This window comes from Nerophis lumbriciformis, linkage group LG39, assembly GCF_033978685.3.
Source record: "Nerophis lumbriciformis linkage group LG39, RoL_Nlum_v2.1, whole genome shotgun sequence".
NCBI lineage: Eukaryota > Metazoa > Chordata > Actinopteri > Syngnathiformes > Syngnathidae > Nerophis > Nerophis lumbriciformis.
This window is the reverse complement of record NC_084586.2, coordinates 11,982,501-12,010,000: the sequence shown is the minus strand read 5'-3', so window position 1 is coordinate 12,010,000 and position 27,500 is coordinate 11,982,501. Positions and strand designations below refer to the sequence as shown.

Genomic DNA, 27,500 nt, shown 5'->3' with positions numbered 1-27,500 from the left:
CAACTTTTTTAACATATTTGATGTTGGGTGCTTAGATGATTTCCATATAATTTACTAACCAGACACTCGACTGGCAAACCACGTCCAATCCAGATCGGTTCCAGATTGGATATTTGGAACCAATGTAAACAGGATATAGAATTAACATAGCAAAACATATTTGTATACGCAAATCTTGTATGATCTCAACAGAATTGCATAACCAGACACTTTAGTGGCAAACCACGTCCAATCCGGATCTGATCTAGATTGCACATGTGCCACTAATGTAAACAGGAAATAGCATTAATATAACAACTTTGTTAACATATTTGATTTTGGGTGCTTAGATGATTTCCATATAATTTACCTACCAGACACTCGACTGGCAAACCACGTCCAATCCAGATCGGATATTTGGAACCGATGTAAACAGGATATAGAATTAACATAGCAAAACATATTTGGATGTGCAAATCCTGTATGATCTCAATAGAATTGCAGAACCAGACACTTTACTGGCAAATCACGTCCAATCCGGATCTGATCTAGATTGCACATGTGCCACTAATGTAAACAGGAAATAGCATTAATATAACAACTTTGTTAACATATTTGATTTTGGGTGCTTAGATGATTTCCATATAATTTACTAACCAGACAATCGACTGGCAAACCACGTAAAATCCAGATCGGTTCCAGATTGAATATTTGGAACCAATGTAAACAGGATATAGAATTAACATAGCAAAACATATTTGTTTGCGCAAATCCTGAACAGAATTGCATAACCAGACACTTTACTGGCAAACCACGTCCAATCCAGATTGCACATGAGCCACTAATGTAAACAGAAAATAGCATTAAATATAACAACTTTTTTTTTAACATATTTGATATTTGACGCTTAGATCCTGTGTGATTTCATTGTCATTTGCCAACCAGACACTCGAATGGCAAATCACGTCCAATCTCGATCTGATCTAGATTGCACATTTGCCACTAATGTAAACAGAAAATAAATATAACAACTTTTTTTTAACATATTTGATGTTGGGTGCTTAGATGATTTCCATATAATTTACCAACCAGACACTCGACTGGCAAACTACGTCCAATACTGTTCGGTTCTAGATTGGATATTTGGGAGCAATGTAAACAGGATATAGCATTACAGTGGTATAAATCTTTTTTTTTTTTAACATATTTGGATGCTTAGATCCTGTAAGATTTTAACATCATTTATCAACCATAAACTCGAATGGCAAACGACGTCCAATCCAGATCGGTTCCAGATTGCATATTTGGAACCAAAGTAAACAGGATATAGAATTAACATGGCAAAACATATTTGTTTACGCAAATCCTGAACAGAATTGCATAACCAGACACTTTACTGGCAAACCACGTCCAATCCAGATCTGATCTAGATTGCACATGAGCCACTAATGTAAACAGAAAATAGCATTAAATATAACACAACTTTTTTTTTTTTTAACATATTTGATATTTGACGCTTAGATCCTGTGTGATTTCATTGTCATTTGCCAACCAGACACTCGAATGGCAAACCACGTCCAATCTCGATCTGATCTAGATTGCACATTTGCCACTAATGTAAACAGAAAATAAATATAACAACTTTTTTTTAACATATTTGATGTTGGGTGCTTAGATGATTTCCATATAATTTACCAACCAGACACTCGACTGGCAAACCACGTCCAATCCTGTTCGGTTCTAGATTGGATATTTGGGAGCAAACAGGATATAGCATTACTGTAGTATAAATCTTTTTCTTTTTTTTTAACATATTTGGATGCTTAGAGCCTGTAAGATTTTAACATCATTTATCAACCATGAACTCGAATGGCAAACCACGTCCAATCCAGATCGGTTCCAGATTGCATATTTGGAACCAATGTATAAACAGGATATAGAATTAACATAGCAAAACATATTTGTTTACGCAAATCCTGAACAGAATTGCATAACCAGACACTTTACTGGCAAACCACGTCCAATCCAGATCTGATCTAGATTGCACATGAGCCACTAATGTAAACAGAAAATAGCATTAAATACAACACAACTTTTTTTTTAACATATTTGATATTTGACGCTTAGATCCTGTGTGATTTCATTGTCATTTGCCAACCAGACACTCGAATGGCAAACCACGTCCAATCTCGATCTGATCTAGATTGCACATTTGCCACTAATGTAAACAGAAAATAAATATAACAACTTTTTTTTTTACATATTTGATGTTGGGTGCTTAGATGATTTCCATATAATTTACCAACCAGACACTCGACTGGCAAACCACGTCCAATCCTGTTCGGTTCTAGATTGGATATTTGGGAGCAAACAGGATATAGCATTACTGTAGTATAATTTTTTTTTTTTTTTTTTAATATATTTGGATGCTTAGAGCCTGTAAGATTTTAACATCATTTATCAACCATAAACTCGAATGGCAAACCACGTCCAATCCAGATCGGTTCCAGATTGCATATTTGGAACCAATGTATAAACAGGATATAGAATTAACATAGCAAAACATATTTGTTTACGCAAATCCTGAACAGAATTGCATAACCAGACACTTTACTGGCAAACCACGTCCAATCCAGATCTGATCTAGATTGCACATGAGCCACTAATGTAAACAGAAAATAGCATTAAATATAACACAACTTTTTTTTTTAACATATTTGATATTTGACGCTTAGATCCTGTGTGATTTAATTGTCATTTGCCAACCAGACACTCGAATGGCAAACCACGTCCAATCTCGATCTGATCTAGATTGCACATTTGCCACTAATGTAAACAGAAAATAGCATTAAATATAACAACTTTTTTTTAACATATTTGATGTTGGGTGCTTAGATGATTTCCATATAATTTACCAACCAGACACTCGACTGGCAAACCACGTCCAATCCTGTTCGGTTCTAGATTGGATATTTGGGAGCAATGTAAACAGGATATAGCATTACTGTAGTATAAATCTTTTTTTTTTTTTAAACATATTTAGATGCTTGGATCTTGTAAGATTTTAACATAATTTATCAACCATAAACTCGAATGGCAAACCACGTCCAATCCAGATCGGTTCCAGATTGCATATTTGGAACCAATGTAAACAGGATATAGAATTAACATAGCAAAACATATTTGGATGCGCAAATCCTGAACAGAATTGCATAACCAGACACTTTACTGGCAAACCACGTCCAATCCAGATCTGATCTAGATTGCACATGAGCCACTAATGTAAACAGAAAATAGCATTAAATATAACACAACTTTTTTTTAACATATTTGATATTTGACGCTTAGATCCTGTGTGATTTCATTGTCATTTGCCAACCAGACACTCGAATGGCAAACCACGTCCAATCTCGATCTGATCTAGATTGCACATTTGCCACTAATGTAAACAGAAAATAGCATTAAATATAACAACTTTTTTTTAACATATTTAATGTTGGGTGCTTGGATGATTTCCATATAATTTACCAACCAGACACTCGACTGGCAAACCACGTCCAATCCAGATCGGTTCCAGATTGCATATTTGGAACCAATGTAAACAGGATATAGCATTACTGTAGATAAATCTTTTTTTTTTTTTTTTACTTATTTGGATGCTTAGATCCTGTAAGATTTTAACGTCATTTATCAACCATAAACTCGAATGGCAAACCGTGTCCAATCCAGATCTGATCCAATGTTTTGAGGCTGTCAGAGCAGGTCGTACTAAATCGTGCTGTTGCGTTATTTAATAGCAACAAACGTCGACGCCCTGGGGGAGGTCCAACAAGCCGTGGCCGGCGTGTTTTATTGCGAGCGTAAAAAGGTAACATCCTCCCGGCCTTAAACACTAAAAGACACGCCGCAGTGAGCCCTCGCCTTTGAAGACATTTTGATCGAAGCTCAAACGACGTCAGTCGGCAGCGGAGGCGTCGGAGTTGACAGAAGAAATATCGACCTCGTTACGACTGAGTGGTTAAAAATAACATTATGGGATGGAGACGGCGTCTAAAACACTCACTGGGAAGCGCTTAGAGAGAATTAAAGTGGTGCTAGGGAGCTATTTTTAGCCCGTCTGTGGTATCATTACATTGTTGCAAGGATTCTAAGCGCTTGTCGGTTCGGTGCTCGCAAAATAGGATCCCACGGAACCGCTTGATGATGAAATACTCATTGAAGTCAAACTTAATGCGATTAAAGGGATTCGTTTGAGTCCTGTGCTCTTACAACGGCGTAGGAAGTGCACTAAACTGGTTTAACTGACCGAGCATCCTCGTGAGATGCTGACAGAGCGAGGTAGGTAATGTGCTTTGTGGCCTTTTAGCATCTGCCTGAAAGATGATGAATGCAATTAAGGTGTCGGTGTTGCTAATGAGAGAACAAGAGGATGATAGCGGACTCTCTCCTGAAAGGACAAGATTAGGGAGCATCAATTGTGTCCATTCATTTTTTTTTTAGCTTTAAAAAGGCATTAAAGCAGCAGAATGGCGTCACATGACGAAGGCGGCGGAAAGCCTCGTGAAGGAAAAGAGCGTTAAAGATAGACCGGAGGGGTCGCTCAACAACAACAATGCATAATTCATACGACCTCGGGACACATGCTGACCTTTCGTTAGCGGAGGCCGACCGCCGCTCGGGCTGCGGAGCGTTACCGTGGCGATGAGGTCCCTGAGGAAGTGTGAGGAGGAGGGGTGAGCGGGGAAGGCCACAAAGACGCTTTGAGTGACTCTGGAGTGCTGCAAGATAAGAAATGGGATTATTTACTACCAAAAAGAGCTTAAAATGACATTTATAACCATACTTGCCAACCTTGAGACCTCCGATTTCGGGAGGTGGGGGGCGGGGCGTGGTTGGGGGCGTGGTTAAGAGGGGAGGAGTATATTTACAGCTAGAATTCACCAACTCGAGTATTTCATATATATATATATATATATATATATATATATATATATATATGTATGAAATACTTGACTTTCAGTGAATTCTAGCTATATATATATATATTTATTTATTTCATTATATATATATAAATAAAATAAATACTTGAATTTCAGTGTTCATTTATTTACACATATACACACACATAACACTCATCTACTCATTGTTGTACTTGAAAGTACAATGCAATACAATTCCGGGGCAATGGCACCTATCAAATACACAGTAATGAAAACACAGTTCTACTAACTGTACTGTGTGTTAGAGAGTAGCGTATGTGTGTGTGTGGCCCTTTAATAGGTGACAGCATGTGAGGTGAGTGACGTCAGTGAGTGTGTGGGCAAGAGAAGAGAGGGAGCGGTAGCGTGAGTGCGGGGAGGGACTAGTTGGTTTTGTGTTGGATTGGCTGTGTAAGCAATCAATAAAGCAAGATTTGCAACTAATCGCTGGACTTATCATTCACCCTAAAGTCGTCCGCTGTGTTGAAGGGTGTTGCCCCGAGCATACATCGGCCCCGGAGAAGTGTCTCCCCTGCGCTCTTCGACTACGGTCTCGTTCTTCTGCTTCGTCTCCTTGTGTGCGCACACTGGACTCAGGTCCGCATGGAGCTGGAGGGGGCGTGGCCTCCAGCTCCGGCTGAATTCCGGGAGAAAAATTCTTCCGGGAGGTTTTCGGGAGAGGCGCTGAATTTCGGGAGTCTCTCGGAAAATCCGGGAGGGTTGGCAAGTATGTTTATAACCTCAGTTAAAATCTGGCAAGATCACAAGAGTAATAATCAACTTTCAAGTAGCAGTGGAGTGGAAAAACAAGTTGACTTTATTTGCTTAATATCTACTAGGAGTGTAACGGTACACAAAAATTTCGGTTTGATACGTACCTCGGTTTAGAGGTCACGGTTCGGTTAATTTTCGGTACAGTAAGAAAACAACAAAATATACATTTTTGGGTTATTTATTTACCAAATTTGCAAAATCTTCCACCAAAAATATTTTTCTAAGTGGAATATTTGATGTGAAGTAATGTGAACCTTGGATAGGTCAATAATTCATAACAACATTGATTTTGATTCAATATTACATTTTGAGCAATGACAGTTTGAAAGAAAAAAAACCAGCTTTGTTTTATTAGTCAACATGGCAACTTTTTCTAAATTACATTTCACCTTTAAGCTTTTTTATTTCACTTTTGTGATGTTTTTGTTTATTTTAATAGTATTTTTAGAATGTGCCGTGGGCCTTTAAAACATTAGCTGTGGGCCGCAAATGGCACACTTTTGACACCCCTGCTATAGATAATAAAAAATTCAATCTGATAAATCTATGGATAAAAAGCAGAGCCTGGCGACGCATGCGCGTTTATCATAACTCTCTCTCTCTCTCTGTCTCTGCCCCTCCCTCACCAATGCTGCTGCGCGCACAATTTGTTTTGTTTTTAACCCCTTCTTAACCCTGAACGTACATTGAAAATACACGCAACCCTAACTCAAAATGCCGGACATTTGAGGCATTTAAGAAACTCCGCCCTGACAGCTCCGCAGAAGAGGACATGTCCGGTGAAAAAAGGATGTATGGTCAGTCTATCGTAGCCCGTTAGCTGCTAGCATGCCGTGTGTTGTGCCTCGGTGTGCATTGTTTACACAACGTGCGTTACGCTACTTAATATGTCCGTGTGGAAACTTGTTCGGTACACCTCCGAACCGAACCGAAACCCCCGTACCGAAACGGTTCAATACAAATACACGTACCGTTACACCCCTAATATCTACCGTATTTTTCGGACTATAAGGCGCAATTAAAATTCTTTCATTTTCTCAAAAATGGACAGTGCGCCTTACAACCCGGTGCGCCTAATGTACGGAATAATTCTGGTTGTGTTTACCGACCTCGAAGGTATTTTATTTGGTGCACGGCGTAATGATAAGTGTGACCGGTAGATGGCAGTCACACATAAGAGATACATGTAGACTGCAATATGACGCCAGTAAACAACACCAAAACTTTAAATGTTCCATTGAGAATAAAGAACATTGCACACGCCACTCAAAAATACGTCAAAATGTTTTAGTGCGACTTTGAAGCCGCACCGCTTGACGGATTGTCAGCCCATTACGGCTACCGTAGTCAAGAGTATTATTATGGGGTCTGTATAAGGACCACAAAATGGCACCCATTAGCAGACATATCTGGCATTTTGTTTGGCAATATTATGCAAAACCAACTTCTCTTACCTTCTGGTACCTGCTGATCTGTATTTGGGATCTGCATAAGTCCTGAAAATGTGCGCATGTCTGCCTTTGTAGTGAAGTGAAGTGAATTATATTATATAGCGCTTTTCTCAACTACTCTGGGAGCAGGTGGGTAAAGTGTCTTGCCCAAGGACACAACGGCAGTGACTAGGATGTCGGAAGCGGGAATCGAACCTGGAACCCTCAAGTTGCTGGCACGGCCACTCTACCAACCGAGCTATACCGCCCAGTAGTTGTAGTTTGTGACGACGGCGTAGTCGATATTTAAGTTAAAGTACCAATGATTGTCACACACACACTAGGTGTGGTGAAATGTGTCCTCTGCATTTGACCCATCCCCTTGTTCACCCCCTGGGAGGTGAGGGGAGCAGTGAGCAGCAGCGGTGGCCGTGCCTGGGAATCATTTTTGGTGATTTAACCCCCAATTCCAACCCTTGATGCTGAGTGCCAAGCAGGGAGGTAATGGGTCCCATTTTTATAGTCTTTGGTATGACTCGGTCGGGGTTTGAACTCACAACCTACCCATCTCAGGGCGGACACTCTAACCACTAGGCCAGTGGTTCTCAACCTTTTTTCAGTGATGTACCCCCTGTGAATTTTTTTTAAATTCAAGTACCCTCTAATCAGAACAAAGCATTTTTGGTTGAAAAAAAGAGATAAAGAAGTAAAATACAGCACTATGTCATCAGTTTCTGATTTATTACATTGTATAACAGTGCAAAATATTGCTCATTTGTAGTGGTCTTTCTTGAACTATTTGGAAAAAAAGATAGGTTTTTATTAGAGATGTCCGATAATATCGGCCTGCCGATGTTGGCCGATAAATGCGTTAAAATGTAATATCGGAAATTATCGGTATCGTTTTTTTTTTTATTATCGGTATCGTTTTTTTTAATTTTTTTTATTAAATCAACATAAAAAAAACACAAGATACACTTACAATTAGTGCACCAACCCAAAAAACCTCCCTCCCCCATTTACACTCATTCACACAAAAGGGTTGTTTCTTTCTGTTATTAATATTCTGGTTCCTACATTATATATCAATATATATCAATACAGTCTGCAAGGGATACAGTCCGTAAGCACACATGATTGTGCGTGCTGCTGGTCCACTAATAGTACTAATCTTTAACACTTAATGAAAATTAGTAAAATTAATTACTAGTTTCTATGTATCTGTTTTTATATTGTTTTACTTTATTTTTTATTCAAAAAAATGTTTTAAATTTATTCATCTTATTTTATGAATTTTTTAAAAAATGACCTTACCTTCACCATACTTGGTTGTCCTAATTAGGCATAATAATGTGTTAATTCCACGACTACATAAGTCGGTATCGGTATTTAAAGAGTGGATAATATCGGAATATCGGATATCGGCAAAAAGCCATTATCGGACATCCCTAGTTTTTATTTATATTTATAAAGGATTTTTGAATTGTTGCTATTTTTAGAATATTTAAAAAAAATCTCACGTACCCCTTGGCATACCTTCAAGTACCCCCAGGGGTAAGCGTACCCCCATTTGAGAACCACTGCACTAGGCCACTGATGCTTCTTCTTTTTCACTATCTTCTTGTTATGGGACATTCATCCTCTGCCGTTGCCATTTCTAATATAAAGTAGTGTAAAGTTCTAACTTAATCTCGCTATGGAAGCGCTAAGAACTACGAAAGGCCACGTAAATAAGACCGCCCACAAAACGGCGCATCTTGAAGCGACTGTCAGAAAGCTACTTGAAGATGATCTGTAAAACATCATCTATGCAACATTTTCACCAAAGAACCACCATTACATGTTATGTAGACCAGTATTTTTCAACCTTTTTTGAGTCAAGGCACATTTTTTGCGTTTAAAAAATGCGGAGGCACACCACCAGCAGAAATGTATTAAAAACGAAACTCAGTTGACAGTAAAAAGTCGCAATTGTTGGATATGACTTTAAAACATAACCAAGCATGCATCACTATAGCTGTTGTCTCAAAGTAGGTGTACTGTCACCACCTGTCACATCACCAGAGGTGTGGACTCGAGTCACATGACTTGGACTCGAGTCAGACTCGAGTCATGAATTTGATGACTTTAGACTCGACTTGACAAAATGTAAAAAGACTTGCAACTCGACTTAGACTTTAACATCAATGACTTGTGACTTCACTTGGACTTGAGCCTTTTGAATTGACATGACTTGCTACTTTCCCCAAAACCCAAAGATGAAAAAGTTATTCGGGAGCGCTCCGTATTTTTCATTGTGTACTTGTCTATCAGCGTTGCGTGTGTCAGGTGGTGTGCTGTCAGTACAACAGCCAATCAAATTAGATCTACTTTGTTTTCATCACACAGCATTCATCCAATCAAATTGCAGGACAACCAACGAAGAAGACATGTCCAAACCACACACCAGTGAACAAAAAATGATACCTAAAATAATTTTGTTTGGGTATAAAAATTACGAGGTGGTCAACACAAAACGGTTTGCAGTATGCAACACATGCGGTTCGAAAATTACTGATGGAGAGGCAACAACTTCCAACTTCGTCCGGCATTTGAAGTTGCACAAAGAACGGTAAGTTTTGAATGTAAGATAACGTTTATTGGCTAAGTAACGTGACTTTTATTTGCTGTGTAGTTAAATCAGTGAGGCTGTAAACTCACTGCTAACGTTATTACGTTATTGCAAACACGGGAATCTGTTGCCGTTCACTACCTTATTCATACTTTTTGTTCAGTGATTTTTTTTAAGCAGGGTTATGTTAGTCAATATATCACACGTAACGTTAGACGGCGGTCAGCAGCACCGCGTATTTTAGCCACCTAAAAAAAGACAAAAATAGTCAAATAAAGGTCAGTTAAAATGTATACTATATTATGAATATGTGTACCGTTTTAGCTAGCTTTCTGACATACTGTTGGTTGTTTACCTCAGTGGTACCCAACCACCGGGCCACGGCCCGGTACTGGTCCGTGGATCGATTGGTATCGGGCCGCACAAGAAATAATTTTTTTTTCTTTTCTTTTTTTTAATTAAATCAACATAAAAAACACAAGATACACTTACAAGTAGTGCACCAACCCAAAACAACTCTCTCCCCCTTTTGTTCTGGGCATTGAACATGAAGACTCTTCCTTCACTGTTCCGAGTGGCCATGAGAGTCTTGGCAGTGCCTGCCTCCAGTGCTCCAGTGGAGCGAGTTTTCAGCCATGGTGGCATCATACTACGCCCCCATCGTGCACAAATGACTGACAGACTCTTGGCTAATTTGGTCTTTTGCAAATGCAATGCAGCATAGGGCCCTGACATATAAAAAGTACAACTTTTTTGTTATGTTCACGTATATGTCATGTTTTTTCAATGTTAACACTTTTGTACAAATAAGTACATTTGCACTTTATTTTTCAATGTGTTTGTTCTGTAAAGGAATGAGTTAATGTTTAAAATGACTGGTTAATAGTGCTATTATAAAGTGCAATGTCAGCACAATTTTCTTTCCTGCAATTTAAAATGCACTTGTTTTAATAAATAAATACAGCGTTTGAAAAGCATACACAATCTGTGTTAATATATTAGTCTGTGGTTAAAAGGACTTGAAAGGACTCGAAACTCAAAATGCAGGACTTAGGACTTGACTTGAGACTTTCCAGTCTTGACTTTGGACTTGACTCGGGGCTTGCCTGTCTTGACTCGGGACTTGACTCGGACTTGAGGGCAAAGACTTGAGACTTACTTGTGACTTGCAAAACAATGACTTGGTCCCACCTCTGCACATCACGCCCTGACTTATTTAGAGTTTTTTGCTGTTTTCCTGTGTGTAGTGTTTTAGTTCTTGTCTTGCGCTCCTATTTTGGTGGCTTTTTCTCTTTTTTTGGTATTCTCCTGTAGCAGTTTCATGTCTTCCTTTGAGTGATATTTCCCGCATCTACTTTGTTTTAGCAATCAAGAATATATCAATTGTTTTTATCCTCCTTTGTGGGGACATTGTTGATTGTCATGTCTACAGCATACTTGCCAACCTTGAGACCTCCGATTTCGGGAGGTGGGGGGGTGGGGGGCGTGGTCGGGGGTGGGACGGGGGCGTGGTTGAGGGCGGGGGCGTGGTTAAGAGGGGAGGAGTATATTGACAGCTAGAATTCACCAAGTCAAGTATTTCATACATATACCTGTATATATACATACATATACATACATATATATATATATATATATATATATATATACATATATATATATATATACACACATATATATATATATATATATATATACATACAAATATATATATCTACAACCTGAAAGTATGCAAACAAAACTGTGTTTAGATAATTGATACTTCAAACTTGCATAAATAAATCTTAAGGAATATAACATAACTTGGCTTCTGAGAACTTCAAAATGTAATGAATAAAATGCTAAAGTTGTTGATAAACAAGTAATTATTTAAATAATTAAATATGGTCATTTTAAATGAATTATTATGATCATTTAAAATGAATGATTTCAAATATGTTTATTTTAATGTATAATTATATGGCTGGATGTAATAAGGAGTCAGAAAAAATAAATACAAATACAATTAATTTTGATGTTTTTAGCAAAATATTGTAAAAATGTATTTATTTATGTTTTTAATTAATAAATATATTTATTTTTAGGTAAGATAAACATAATAATACAATGTATCTCTAGTCTGGATGATTTAGTTCTTGTCACCCCTGTTGTCATAAAGAAAAGGCTGTCCTCACTCAGGTCCGCATGGACCTGAGTGAGGACGGCTGAAAAATTTGTCCCGGGAGGTTTTCGGGAGAGGTGCTGAATTTCGGGAGTCTCCCGGAAAATTCGGGAGGGTTGGCAAGTATGGTCTAGAGATGTCCGATAATATCGGCCTACCGATATTATCGGCCGATAAATGCGTTAAAATGTAATATCGGAAATTATCGGTATCGTTTTTTTTTGTTTGTTTTTTTTAATTCTTTTTGTTTGTTTTTTTATTAAATCAACATAAAAAACACAAGATACACTTACAATTAGTGCACCAACCCAAAAAACCTCCCTCCCCCATTCACACTCATTCACACAAAAGGGTTGTTTCTTTCTGTTATTAATATTCTGGTTCCTACATTATATATCAGGGGTAGGCAACCTATGGCTCTAGAGCCAGATGTGGCTCTTTTGATGACTGCATCATGCTCTCAGAAAAATCTTAGCTGACATTGCTTAACACGATAATTAATGAGTAATCCCGCTGATAATCACACTGTTAAAAACAACGTTCAAAATATAAAACATTCTCATGCATTTTATTCCATCCATCTGTTTTTCTACCGCACCGGTTCAACACGTAGCATTATTGGTAAGAAGTATTTTGTTTATTATTGGTTAGCTTCAGAATAACAACGTTATTAAAAAGAATAATAGACTTGTTATACTCTAAAAATGTTGGTCTTACTTAAAAATGCACGCATTTGGTGGTATTCAGCGTTAAAAAAATACAATATGGCTCTCACAGAAATACATTTTAAAATATTTGGCTTTTTATGGCTCTCTCAGCCAAAAAGGTTCCAGACCCCTGTTATATATCAATACAGTCTGCAAGGGATACAGTCCGTAAGCACACATGATTGTGCGTGCTGCTGGTGTCCACTAATAGTACTAACCTTTAACAGTCAATTTGACTAATTTTCATTAATTACTAGTTTCTATATAACTGTTTTTATATTGTTTTACTTTCTTTTTTATTCAAGAAAATGTTTTTAATTTATTCATCTTATTTTATTTTATACATTTTTTTTAAAAGTACCTTATCTTCACCATACCTGGTTGTCCAAATTAGGCATAATGTGTTAATTCCACGACTGTATATATCGGTTGATATCGGTATCGGTAATCAAAGAGTTGGACAATATCGGAATATCGGATATCGGCAAAAAGCCATTATCGGACATCCGTAGTCATGGCATGTTCGGATGTACATTGTCTTTGCTCCACAGTAAGTCTTTGCTGTCGTCCAGCATTCTGTTTTTGTTTACTTTGTAGCCAGTTCATTTGTAGTTCTGCTCTGCATAGCCTTCCCTAAGCTTTAGTGCCTTTTCTTAGGGGCACTCACCTTTTGTTTATTTTTGCTTTAAGCATTAGACACCTTTTTTACCTGCACACTGCCTCCCGCTGTTTCCGACATCTACAAAGCAATTAGCTACCTGCTGCCACCTACTGATATGGAAGAGTATATCACGGTTACTCTACCGAGCTCTAGACAGCACCGACCATTCAACAACAACACATTATTTCAGACTGTAATTACTGGTTTGCAAAAAAATATTTTTAACCCAAATAGGTGAAATTAGATAATCTCTCACGGCACACCAGACTGGTGGTTGAAAAACACTGATGTAGACCACAATTTTCAATTTAGAAAAAAATAAAAATATTAAGACCCCCTTTAATGCGCCTTATAGTCCGGTGCGCCTTTTGTATGAAAATAGACCTGAATAGACCCGCTCATCAGCAGTGCGCCTTATTATCCGGTGTGCCCTATCCGGAAAATACGGTACTTGTGTGCACACTTGCCAACCCTCCCGGATTTTCCGGGAGACTCCCGAAATTCAGTGCCTCTCCCGAAAACCTCCCGGGACAAATTTTCTCCCGAAAATCTCCCGAAATTCAGGCGGACCCAACATAAACAGCATACCTGCCCAATCACGTTATAACTGTAGAATGATGGAGGGCGAGTTCTTGGTTTCTTATGTGGGTTTATTGTTAGGCAGTTTCATTAACGTCCTCCCAGCGCGGCAACAACACACAACAACAGCGGTCACGTTTTTGTATACCGTAAAGCAGTTCGTCTGCCGTAAACAGCAATGTTGTGACACTCTTAAACAGGACAATACTGCCATCTAGTGCATTTAATGAAAGCACTTTTGTGCGTGCCACACAGCAATGCATCATCAGAGAGGGTGTTCAGCATGGTTCAAAAATAGTGACAGAGAATAGAACAAGGATGGACAATTCAACCCTTAACTCAACAATGAGTAGATGAGTGTTATGTGTGTGTATATGTGTAAATAAAGTATTTATTTTATAATATATATATAATAAAATAAATATATATATATATAATAAAATAAATATATATATATATATATATATATATATATATATATAGCTAGAATTCACTGAACGTCAAGTATTTCTTATATATATATATATATATATATATATATATATATATATATATATATATATATGAAATACTTGACTTGGTGAATTCTAGCTGTAAATATACTCCTCCCCTTTTAGTCACGCCCCCAACCACGCCCCCGTCCCACCCCGACCTCGCCCACCCGCCCTCCCGAAATTGGAGGTCTCAAGGTTGGCAAGTATGCTTGTGTGACATATTCAACCTGCTCAATGAACTGGATGCGTCACTTCAGGGGAAAGTGTTTTCAAGTTGGCTGACAAAATAGCAACATTTAAGGCCAAACTGGATTTGTGGGCACGGCGTGTGAACAGATGGTCCACTTGGCACGTTTCAAACACTGGTGGGGATTTTGGAAGAGACCGAGCCGCAGCCTCTTCATTCTCCCGGCCGGTGCACGACCACCTGTCTTTGCTTTTAAAAGACTACTTTCCCACCACAGAAGACCCACGAACTGCCAAGGAATGGACCCGTGACCCATCTGTCAACAAACCGGGTGAATCCGGCGTGTCTATGCAAGAAGAAGATCAACTGCTGGAGATCGCAAATGACAGAGGTCTTAAAAGTACGCTTGAGACAAAAATCAATGTTGGCGTTAACGTACTTTTTGTGTCTTTTCACACATTGAAATCAGAAAGGACGCACATTTCCGGAATTTATTTTATTTTATTTTATTACCGTATTTTTCGCAGTATAAGTCGCGCCGGCCGAAAATACATAATAAAGAAGGAAAAAAACATATATAAGTCGCACTGGAGTATAAGTCGCATTTTTTGGGGAAATGTATTTGATAAAAGCCAACACCAAGAATAGACATTTGAAAGGCAATTTAAAATGAATAAAGAATAGTGAACAACAGGCTGAATAAGTGTACGTTATATGAGGCATAAATAACCAACTGGTATGTTAACGTAACATATTATGGTAAGAGTCATTCAAATAACTATAACATATAGAACATGCTATACGTTTACCAAACAATCTGTCACTCCTAATCGCTAAATCCCATGAAATCTTATACGTCTAGTCTCTTACGTGAATGAGATCAATAATATTATTTTACGGTAATGTGTTAATAATGTCACACATAAGTCGCTCTTGAGTATAAGTCGCACCCCCGGCCAAACTATGAAAAAAACTGCGACTTATAGTCCGAAAAATACGGTAATCAATCCAACAAAACAATACACAACAATACCATAATAACGCAATTCCAATTCCAAACCCAACCCAGCAACATTCAGAATAGCAATCAACAGAGCAATTGAGAGGACACACAAACATGACACAAAACAATCTAAAAGCAGTCAAACAAAAATTAATATTATCAACAACAGTATCAATATTAGTAACAATTTTAATTTCATTTCCGGAATTTTTTTATTTTTTTTTACCGACCCTGCATTCTCCGGGTCAAAACTCCATGTTGCTTATTTTTTTTTAATCAATTATCGCTTTCCGTTTCTGTTTTGTTTTGTTTATTATTTGCCGGTGTTGTGCCAAAATGTGATTGCCTGCTAAACATGTATTTCCTTCGCGGGAGCGCCCACCACTCACTAATACTGCATTGCTTGGCTTGGTCTGTCCACAGCGGATTACTAGGTGTGAGACAAACACTTTATCTTCGTGGTTATTGTAACGCTACGTGTTCGACATTATTTAAGCCTTTATCGTGCCTTTTCTGTGGCATTAATGAGATTTAAAGGACTGTTTAGTCCGATGTTGATGTGATAAAATCTCTTTCTTGTTTGGAACACACATACAATTGTAATTGTTATTTCTTCCTGGACATAATAAATATTTACAAAGTGTTTGGATGTATTCATTTATGTAAAATGTTCATTAAATTTAATATTGCCTGACAAAAAAGTGATTCAACGTAATATTTTGATATTTACACACGCATATTTTACTAGAATACCCTTATGAGCATTACCGTATTTTTCGGACTATAAGTCGCACCGGAGTATAAGTTGCACCGGCCGAAAATGCATAATAAAGAAGGAAAAAAACATATATAAGTCGCACTGGAGGATAAATCGCATTTTTGGGGAAATTTATTTGATAAAAGCCAACACCAAGAATAGACATTTGAAAGGCAATTTAAAATAAATAAAGAATAGTGAACAACAGGCTGAATAAGTGTACCGGTACGTTATATGAGGCATAAATAACCAACTGGTATGTTAACGTAACATATTATGGTAAGAGTCATTCAAATAACTATAACATATAGAACATGCTATACGTTTACCAAACAATCTGTCACTCCTAATCGCTAAATCCCATGAAATCTTATACGTCTAGTCTCTTACGTGAATGAGATAAATAATATTATTTGATATTTTACGGTAAAGTGTTAATAATTTCACACATAATTCGCTCCTGAGTATAAGTCGCACCCTCGGCCAGACTATGAAAAAAAACTGCGACTTACAGTCCGAAAAATACGGTACATATATCAAAATCAATTACCTACTATACTGTTTACTTGTTGAAATACATATACCGGTATATGTTGAATAGATGTATATGTTGAAGTATGTTTTAGAGCTACCCAAATCTACCCAAACGACCACTAAGCTGCTGCCAAAAATTGATTTAGTGAAGTGAATTATATTTATATAGCGCTTTTCTCTAGTGACTCAAAGCGCTTTACATAGTGAAAACCCAATATCTAAGTTACATCTAAACCAGTGTGGGTGGCACTGGGAGCAGGTGGGTAAAGTGTCTTGCCCAAGGACACAACGGCAGTGACTAGGATGGCGGGAGCGGGGATCGAACCCGCAACCCTCAGGTTGATGGCACGGCCGCTCTACCAATCGAGCTATACCGCAGTATCAAAATAATATTTTGATACTGACACATCTTATCTCTGCATAGAATACTAGAATACCCTTATGAGCATTACATATATCCAAATCAAGTACCTACTGTACTGTTTACTTGTTGAAATACCCTTCAAATCAATTTTTGGCAGCAACAAAGTGGTCGTTTGGGTAGATATTTACTCTAAAACGGGTATTTCAACAAGTAAACAGTACAGTAGGTACTTCCTTTTGATATATGTAATTCCCATAAGGATATTCTAGTCAAATATGCAGAGTTAAAGGCCTACTGAAACCCACTACTACCGACCACGCAGTCTGATAGTTTATATATCAATGATGAAATCTTAACATTGCAACACATGCCAATACGGCCGGGTTAACTTATAAAGTGCAATTTTAAATTTCCCGGGAAACTTCCGGTTGAAAACGTCTAGGTATGATGACGTTTGCGCATGACGTCGATGGTTGAAACGGCAGTATTCGGACACCATTGTATCCAATACAAACAGCTCTGTTTACATCGCAAAATTCCACAGTATTCTGGACATCTGTGTTGGTGAATCTTTTGCAATTTGTTTAATGAACAATGGAGACTGCAAAGAAGAAAGCTGTAGGTGGGATCGGTGTATTAGCGTCTGGCTACAGCAACACAACCAGGAGGACTTTGAGTTGGCTAGCAGACGCGCTATCCGACGCTAGCCGCCGACCGCACCGATGATCGGGTGAAGTCCTTCGTCGCTCCGTCGATCGCTAGAACGCAGGTGAGCACCGGTGTTGATGAGCAGATGAGGGCTGGCGTAGGTGGAGAGCTAATGTTTTTATCATAGCTCTGTCGAGTCCCGTAGCTAAGTTAGATTCAATGGCGTCGTTAGCAACAGCATTGCTTGGCTTTGTCAGGCGGTACATCATTAACCGTGTAGTTACAGGTCCAGAGTTTGGTAGTATTGTTGATATTCTGTCTATCCTTCCAGTCAGGGGTTCATTTCTTTTGTTTCTATGTGCGTTTAAGCACGATGCTATCACGTTAGCTCCGTAGCTAAAGTGCTTCACCGATGTATTGTCGTGGAGATAAAAGTCACTGTGAATGTCCATTTCGCGTTCTCGACTCTCATTTTCAAGAGGATATAGTATCCGAGGTGGTTTAAAATACAAATCCGTGATCCACAATAGAAAAAGGAGAGAGTGTGGAATCCAATGAGCCCTTGTACCTAAGTTACGGTCAGAGCGAAAAAAGATGCGTCATGCACTGCACTCTAGTCCTTCACTCTCACGTTCCTCATCCACGAATCTTTCATCCTGGCTCAAATTAATGGGGTAATCGTCGCTTTCTCGGTCCCAATCGCGCTCGCTGCTGGTGTAAACAATGGGGAAATGTGAGGAGATTTTCAACTTGTGACGTCACGCTACTTCCGGTACAGGCAAGGCTTTTTTTTTATCAGCGACCAAAAGTTGCGAACTTTATCGTCGTTCTATACTAAATCTTTTCAGCAAAAATATGGCAATATCGCGAAATGATCAAGTATGACACATAGAATGGATCTGCTAGCCCCGTTTAAATAAAAAAAAAAAATTTCAGTAGGCCTTTAACATGTCAGCCAGAGAACTTTGATTTCGGGGTGGCAGCGGTACAATTTAGATCCATGAAGGAAAGAAGAAAGTGAATGAATGTTTATAACTGAATACATTTACATATGCATAAACATGTGGGTTTTTTTGTATTATTTTTTTTAATGAATTAAGTAACATTTATGACAACCTTTTTCCCAAAACAATATACAGTAGAATGTGAGATTTAACAGGATAATGCATACATTTATCATTTGTTTTCAAAAGGCTTACAAAAAAGTGGCACTCTAAAAATGTACTGTGGGACCCCATTTTTATGACTTGATTTTGAAAGTTTCTAGCGCCAACACTGACAATGTTTTGGATTCAAGTCATGGCAGAATACTCTGAGATGGCCACAGCAGCAAATGAAAACCCTGTCCCCATTTCCAACATCCTATCTGTGTGAAGCAGGCTTTCCGGCAGTGACAACAACCGGCACTAAATTACGCAGCAGACTGGACATAAGCAACACAATTCGAGTGTCATTGTCTCCCATCACCACTAGATGGCACCGTCTCATTGTAGCGGAACAAGCTCAGGGGCTGTATTTTTCCACGCAGTTTATATTTGTTTTTGTAGTGCATGTTATGTTGAAGGCACGGTGAACCTTTACCATTGCAACAAGAGAGTGAGAGCCCGTGACTGACGTTATGATGTTGGCCCAATCTTACGAGAACCCTGCTAATAAAGTTGCATATACAAGACTTTTGACAAGAACAAGAACGTTTGATCATTTTACACCTATACTGTATATACCTTTATATACATATATGCCTATATATATATATATATATATATATATATATATATATATATATATATATATACCTATACTGTCAGTTGAGTCGGTCCATAGGTTGCCTGTAGGGATTTTTAATGTCCAGCAGATGTCAGTATTTAGTGACACAGTATCAATACAGTTTTGCAATGTGTCGAAACGCTTCATGACGCCTCATCAACCCATCACTAGTGGCCGGTGACATGCGGTGAGGTTGATGGCTGGTGAGGCACTGACTTCATCACAGTCAGATTTACAAACATATGAACCCTAAAGAGTATCTTATTCACCATTTGATTGGCAGCCGTTAACGGGTTATGTTTAAAAGCTCATACCAGCATTCTTCACAGCTTGGCACTCAGCATCAAGGCTGGGAATTGGGGGTTAAATCACCAAAAATTATTCCCGGGCACGGCGCCGCTGCTGCCCACTGCTCCCCTCACCTCCCAGGGGGTGATCAAGGGGATGGGTCGAATGCAGATGACAAATTTCACCACACCTAGTGTGTGTGTGTGACAATCATTGCTACTTTAACTAAACGTTACACATACAAACTGTAGCACACAAAAAAGCATATTTAATTAAAAAACGTTATTATGGTCTTACCTTTACTTATAAGTGCGGGAACAGTGGTGTTCGTGTTGGAGGAGTTGTGAATGAATGAAATATGAAATCCGTGTTACAGTCTGCAGGTGTACCTAATGTTGTGTCCCTGCAGTGGTTCACGGCTCCTCCAGCGCGAGCATTGTTGTTTTTGCACTTTTTGGCTTCTTGTCAAGTGCCTTTTTTTGGGTGGATTCGGTCTTGCACGTGGAGGGTTTGGGTGTGGGCTTTGGTTGGTGTGGCGCTCCCGTCGGGGGGTGCATTCTGCGGCGGGGGTGCATTAACCGGCACCAGGAGGCGGGATTACTGCGAGCCTCACACAGTGCGTCTTCGCAGCAGTTTTATGATTGCTCAGCACAATAAATACGTTACACACATACAGTTGTTGACAAAATACACTGTACATTATATACCTCAGCTAACTAAACTATGGAAATGTATAATATAATTCATATAGCAATACGGTCCCAGCAGAGCCCAACTTTGAAGCAATGGATGGAAACAACAATGGACATATATAAAATGGAGAAGATAACTGCCTTTATTAATTATAAATTGGAGAAATTTACTTCATACTGGGAAAATTGGGTCAACTATGTCACGCCCCATAAACCTGACTTTAATTTGTCGAATTAGTGATTGTACGGCAAAAAAAAAGGGATAAATATAAATATATATATATATATGTATATATATGTGTGTGTGTATCTGTTTATATTTTATTTCTGATTATTATTATTATTATTATTAATGTATTTCTTTTTTTTTCTCTCTCTGTTTATTTAATCGATGTATTTGTAGGTATTACTTTGTTTTTTTCTGTTCTTTCTTTCTTTTTTGGGGGGGGGGTGGGTGGTATGGGTGGGATATAAACAAAAATATTTTGACATTTAGGGCAGACAATAGATATAGGATTTATGTGAATATGATGTAATGGATAGGAATGTCTGATGCTGGATATAAATTAAAAAAAGAAAAAGAAAAAAAAAAGATTTTGTTTTTGTTTTTGTTGAATAAAAAAGTAAAACAATATAAAAACAGTTACATAGAAACTAGTAATTAATGAAAATGTGTAAAATTAACTGTTAAAGGCTAGTACTATTAGTGCAGTGGTTCTCAAATGGGGGTACGCGTACCCCTGGGGGTACTTAAAGGTATGCCAAGGGGTATGTGAGATTTTTTTTTAAATGTCTGTCAAAAAGAAGTGTGAAAAGAAATGCAACAATGCAATATTCAGTGTTGACAGCTAGATTTTTTGTGGACATGTTCCTCAAATATTGATGTTAAAGATTTATTTTTTTGTGAAGAAATGTTTAGAATTAAGTTCATGAATCCAGATGGATCTCTATTACAATCCCCCAAAGAGGGCACTTTAAGTTGATGATTACTTCTATGTGTAGAAATCTTTATTTTTAATTGAATCACTTGTTTATTTTTCAACAAGTTTTTAGTTATTTTTATATCTTTTTTTCCAAATAGTTCAAGAAAGACCACAACAAATGAGCAATATTTTTGCACTGTTATACAATTTAATAAATCAGAAACTGATGACATAGTGCTGTATTTTACTTCTTTATCTCTTTTTTTCAGCCAAAAATGCTTTGCTCTGATTAGGGGGTACTTGAATTAAAAAAAATGTTCACAGGGGGTACATCACTGGGAAAAAAGGTTGAGAACCACTGTATTAGTGGACCAGTCATGTGTGCTTACGGACTGTATCCCTTGCAGACTGTATTGATATATATTGATATATAATGTAGGAACCAGAATATTAATAACAGAAAGAAACAACCCTTTTGTGTGAATGAGTGTAAATGGGGGAGGGAGGTTTTTTGGGTTGGTGCACTAATTGTAAGTGTATCTTGTGTTTTTTATGTTGATTTAATTAAAAATAAATAAATAAATAAATACATTTAAAAAAAACGATACCGATAATCAGTGTTGGGACTAACGCGTTACAAAGTAATGCGTTACTGTAACGCCGTTAGTTTCGGCGGTAACTAGTAATCTAATGCGTTATTTTTTTATATTCAATAACTCAGTTACCGTTACTACATGATGCGTTACTGCGTTATTTTACGTTATTTTTTATGTAGTATCGGCTAGAAACCGAGGATCTGAGTGTGTTTTATTCCAGCGAAGCAGAGACGTGCTTCTGATTCTTCCTCTGCGCTCTCTGTGTGTGCGTGTGACTGTGTGTCTGAGTGTGGGAAGGGGAGGGGAGGGGCGGGGAGGGCAGGGGAGGGGGGTGCGCAATACAACCGTTGGCCAACAAAAAAGTAACCACAGAACACTATACAACTATACGGTATAGTGTTCTGTGGTTACTTTTTGGTTGGCCAAGCGGACGTGACGACAGGCTGTCCCCACTCAGATCCGCACAGACCGGGAGGGGGCGTGCCTTAAGTCCGGCTGGAAATTGGCAGAAATTTGGAGAATGGTTGTCCCAGGGAGAGGCACTGAAATTCGGGAGGGTTGGCAAGTATGAGATATTCTCACTTCTTTTCTTTTGTCGAGCACAAAGAAAAGAACATTTTAGTTAAATGTAAGTTGTGTCTTGGATCAAAGATCCTGTCTACTGCCCAAAACAACAATTCAAATCTGCCTGGTTAGGCTCTGTGTATGTCACGTGTGCCTTCCTTAGGTGAAGCCAGCTTTACAGCTATGTTGTTGATTGATTGATTGATTGATTGAAACTTTTATTAGTAGATTGCACAGTACAGTACATATTCCGTACAATTGGCCACTAAATGGTAACACCCAAATACGTTTTTTTAACTTGTTTAAGTCGGGGTCCAGATACAGATATATACTATCAAATATATACTAACATCATAATACAGTCATCACACAAGATAATCATCAGGGTATATACATTGAATTATTTACATTATTTACAATCCGGGGTGTGGGATATGGAGGGGGGAGGGGTTAGGTTTGGTTGGTATCAACACTTCAGTCATCAACAATTGCATCATCAGAGAAATGGACATTGAAACAGTGTAGGACTGACTTGGTAGGATATGTACAGCAAGTAGTGGACACAGAGAGAGAGATCAGAAAGTATAAGAAAAAGTGTCTACATTTGATTATTTACAATCCGAAGAGGTATTATGTGGAAGGGAGGGTGTTAGTTTAGGGTTGTAGTTGCCTGGAGATGTTCTTTTAGTGCGGTTTTGAAGGAGGATAGAGATGCCCTTTCTTTTACACCTGTTGGGAGTGCATTCCATATTGAAGTGGCATAGAAAGAGAATGAGTTAAGACCTTTATTAGTTCGGAATCTGGGTTTAACGTGGTTAGTGTTAGTGTTATTATGCTGTTTGTTGCTTATGTATGTTATGTTGCAGCTATTTAAAATAGTTTTGTCAATTTGTTCTGGCCTGAAATAAATTGGCCCTTTGAAACATATCTTTGTCTTTGTGTGTTGTATGTAGAGCACATTGCTTAGCAGAGTTCAGTGATGCAAATGTATGTCAAGTTGATCAACAGATTGTATTATTCTCCAGTGTAATAACAGTACTGAAATGAAGGCTAAAAGGGCATTAATGGGAGCTTTAAAAAAAAAAAGTAGAAGAAGTAACTAAATAGTTACTTTTCACAGTAACGCATTACTTTTTGGTGTAAGTAACTGAGTTAGTAACTGAGTTACTTTTGAAATAAAGTAACTAACTAGTTACTGTTTTTCAGTAACTAACCCAACACTGCCGATAATTTAAAAAAAACATACCGACATTTTCCGAAATTACATTTTAAAGCATTTATTGGCCGATAAATGGCATGGAAACATCTCTAGTCTCCATGCCTAAGTGCTTGATTTTATACACCTGTGGCCGGGCCAAGTGATTAGGACACCTGATTCTCATCATTTGGATGGGTGGCCAAATACTTTCGGCAATATAGTGTATGTATTTAACATCATGTGGATTTATATGTACAGACTTGGCATTGTACAAAACATATTTTTATGTTGTTGTATTTATCTGCCCCATGAAAATATTGTCTGACATTAAACCGCTCCTTGGCTCTAAAAAGTTGGGGACCGCAGTCATTACAACCTTTCTAAAAAAAAACACCCAGAAAGCGCCAACAATACTCCATTTACATGAAAATGTACAGATTATGTGACCTGAAAATTAAACAAAATATGAATGATATTGTTATTATAAGCGCTAACGCAGACGGACTATTTTATGCGGCGCATTGATAACAGTAAGATACTGTTAATGTTGACACACTTTAAGCTTCTACTTTTGTCTCAAACTTGCTAAAAGTAAATGAAGTAAAGTATAATTCATGCATGTCTCACCTGGTAGTAGACAAATGTGGCCATGGACCGACTGGCTGGTCGACTTTCACATCCCGGAGGCGGCGAAAAAAGACACTTTTAATGCAGGAACTTTTTTTTTTTTTTAACCCTTCGTGAGGATTGTGATGAAATCTTCACCCCAACAGAATTCTGTCAACGTCCCAGCAAGAGTTGAACTATTACAGTGTTTGTTTCATTATGGTCTAAAATGGTTAGTTTGTATGTTTAGCACCTACATTGTTTTATTATGGTCTAAAATGGTTACTTTGTATGTTTAGCACCTAGCAATGCTGCTAATGCTACAGTGTTTCAATGAAGCTCGGCTTTCTAAAACGTATTGCTCACCGTTTTTGTGTTCGGGCTAAACAATATAAAGTTCTGGAGCGTAATTTGTCACAAAGTAATTGTTGTCGGCTCTCTCAAAGTCTGCTTGTTTAGCATTGTTGTCAATTGGGAAGGGATCTGCGGTTCCTTGTGTGACGTCACGCGATCACGTGACGGCTTCCTCATTAACTCTCAAAATGGCTCGGGAATCTCCGTGAGATTGATATTTTGATGGTATCTATTTATTCACAAATATTTGGAAAGATTTTGGTGGTATAAATCAGATGTATATGATATCTTCAATATAGTGGTAACTATATATTATTTTTTTTAAATTGCATTAATCTTAAATCTTCCAAGCTCACAAGAATACTTCTTAACAGTTATTTCAAGATCACAAAAGTGATAAATGAGATGTCCAAAACCATTATTTATCACATTTTAATACAAATATTATGTTTTTATAGTAAAAGCTATGGAGTTTAATTTCAGTCTTTTTTATGAATGTTTTTTTTTTCATCAAATATACCGAAAATGTTATGCAAAATGTGTGCGTTTTAAAAATTCTGCATGTTAAAAGGCAGTGTTTTAAAATTCAGTGCAGAAATATTCCTTGCTTCAAAACTCTGTTACACTAAAACTGAAGCGAGCAATGGTGCCTCAGAACCAGCCAATCAGGTGCCAAGTTTGCAGTCACGTGATGACATTCAGGGTGATTAACAAAATAAACTTATCAGAGCAATTTTACTGGCTATACACTAATAAACACTGCCCTCTGGCGGTTAAATGTATCAATCACACATAAAGAAGCGCCTGCAGATACATGTTTGTAAAATAAAAGCATAGACAATTACTAATAAATGACAAATTGAATATTAAATCAAACTGAGTTTTGACGCTGATCCTATTGGATTAAATAGTACCTTTTTAAATTCTATTTAAATTTATATCTGGTTATCGTCTGCAGTTTCTAAATGAGTTTATAATTAAATAAACCTGATCTGGATTAAAATTATACCAAAAATAATTATATATACTGTGTGTATATATATATATATATATATATATATATATATATATATATATATATATATATATATATAAATGAGTTTATAATTAAATAAACCTGATCTGGATTGAAATCATACAAAAAATAATTTTATATATATATATGAATATATATATATATATATATACACACACACACACACATATATATATATATACATACACACATATACATATATATATATATATTCCTTTTTATTGTCATTCAAATTTGAACTTTACAACACAGATGAGAACGAAATTTCGTTACATAAGCTCATGGTATTGCAGGATAAAAAAGCAATAAGGTGCATATATAAATAAATATATGTAAATTATATATAAATATATGTATACAATAAATAAATATATATATAAACACATAAATATATTACTGTACAGATAAAGATATTGCACGTTTTCACATGCGTCCACATTTATGGATGTATGTTATATTGTCTTTTTTATTCCAGCGAGTTAATCCATTTGGTTATTTTTGGTATAATTTCAATCCAATTATAAACTCATTTATGATTAAATATATATATATATATATACAGCATATATATATATATATATGTATGTACATATATATATATATATATATACATATAATATATATATATATACAATTTTATGTATATATATAAAATATATATACATAAAATTTTATATATATAAAATTGTATATATATAATTATATATATATATATAATTATATATAATTTTATATACATATATATATATGAATAATTATATATATATATGTATATATATATATAATTATATATATTACTTATATATTTATATATATAATTATATAATTTATATATATATATATATATATATATATATATATATATATATATATATATATATATATATATACATATGTGTGTGTGTACACACATACAACATCGAATAATTACTGTAAAAAACAGGCACAGTTCATTATTATCATTATTTTCTATTTTATTTATTGCTATTATTACTACTGTTATTCTCTCAATGTTATGTTTTATCAATGCATTGTTTACATTTTATTTTTTACATACATTATATATGTTTTGTACGACTTTTTAGATGGCGTTAATTTGAGTTATTCTCCAGGTGGCGTTTTTCCTCAATCCTCAGTGCCATGTTTTGTTATTGTCAATGGCGCTGTGTGTATGTGTTTATGTGTGTACGTGTGTGTGAGTTTTTTTTTCTCTTCTTTCTTTTTTTTCTGTCAAGCACTTTGTGTTGCCACTTGCCTGTGTATGAAAAGCGTTTCATAAATAAAATTTGATTGATTGACTTGCACAAACTGGGACACAAACAACAACAACAAAACCAAACAAATAAATAAATCACATTTCTCCAAGCAGAATTCCATGAAATAATTCACAAAGTTTGGTTTAATGTGGAGGGCAAGTTATTTTACACGTAGAAGCTTTACAATAAGACACCTTAAAAGTCACTTCAAAAAATGCTTTTTTGCGTTCCACTTAAAACCAAGCCTGTGCGTGTCGCATGGGACCGTGCTTACTGCATTTTAACTTGTTTTTTCTTAATTAAGACTTCATTTAAAAAAGTGGGTACTAATGGCACACATTTAAAGATATAT

At 36.9% G+C, this 27,500-nt stretch overlaps 2 protein-coding genes across 5 annotated transcripts in view; both read right to left on the bottom strand.

Annotated features, from left to right (window-relative positions):
- The window catches only part of entpd1 (ectonucleoside triphosphate diphosphohydrolase 1), a 91,544-nt gene extending 66,532 nt beyond the window's left edge, over nt 1-25,012 (bottom strand). Inside the window, exons 1-3 of one of the 3 annotated variants that reach the window (XM_061931920.2) lie at nt 24,869-25,006; nt 24,524-24,673; nt 4,628-4,757 (exon numbers count right to left, since the gene is read on the bottom strand). In XM_061931920.2, coding sequence (XP_061787904.1) covers nt 4,628-4,757; nt 24,524-24,547 — 154 coding nt within the window. In that variant the 5' untranslated portion in view covers nt 24,548-24,673; nt 24,869-25,006. Of the gene's footprint in view, nt 1-4,627; nt 4,758-24,523 lie in introns of all 3 variants that reach the window. The other 2 variants (XM_072912673.1, XM_061931923.1) reach the window with 2 other exon arrangements.
- A 2,251-nt stretch (nt 25,013-27,263) lies between these two features.
- The window catches only part of ptprea (protein tyrosine phosphatase receptor type Ea), a 161,051-nt gene continuing 160,814 nt past the window's right edge, over nt 27,264-27,500 (bottom strand). For both annotated transcript variants that reach the window (XM_061931918.2, XM_061931919.2), the window contains one exon: nt 27,264-27,500. This exon is cut by the window's right edge and continues 699 nt beyond it. The gene's annotated coding sequence lies outside the window, so the exon portion shown is untranslated.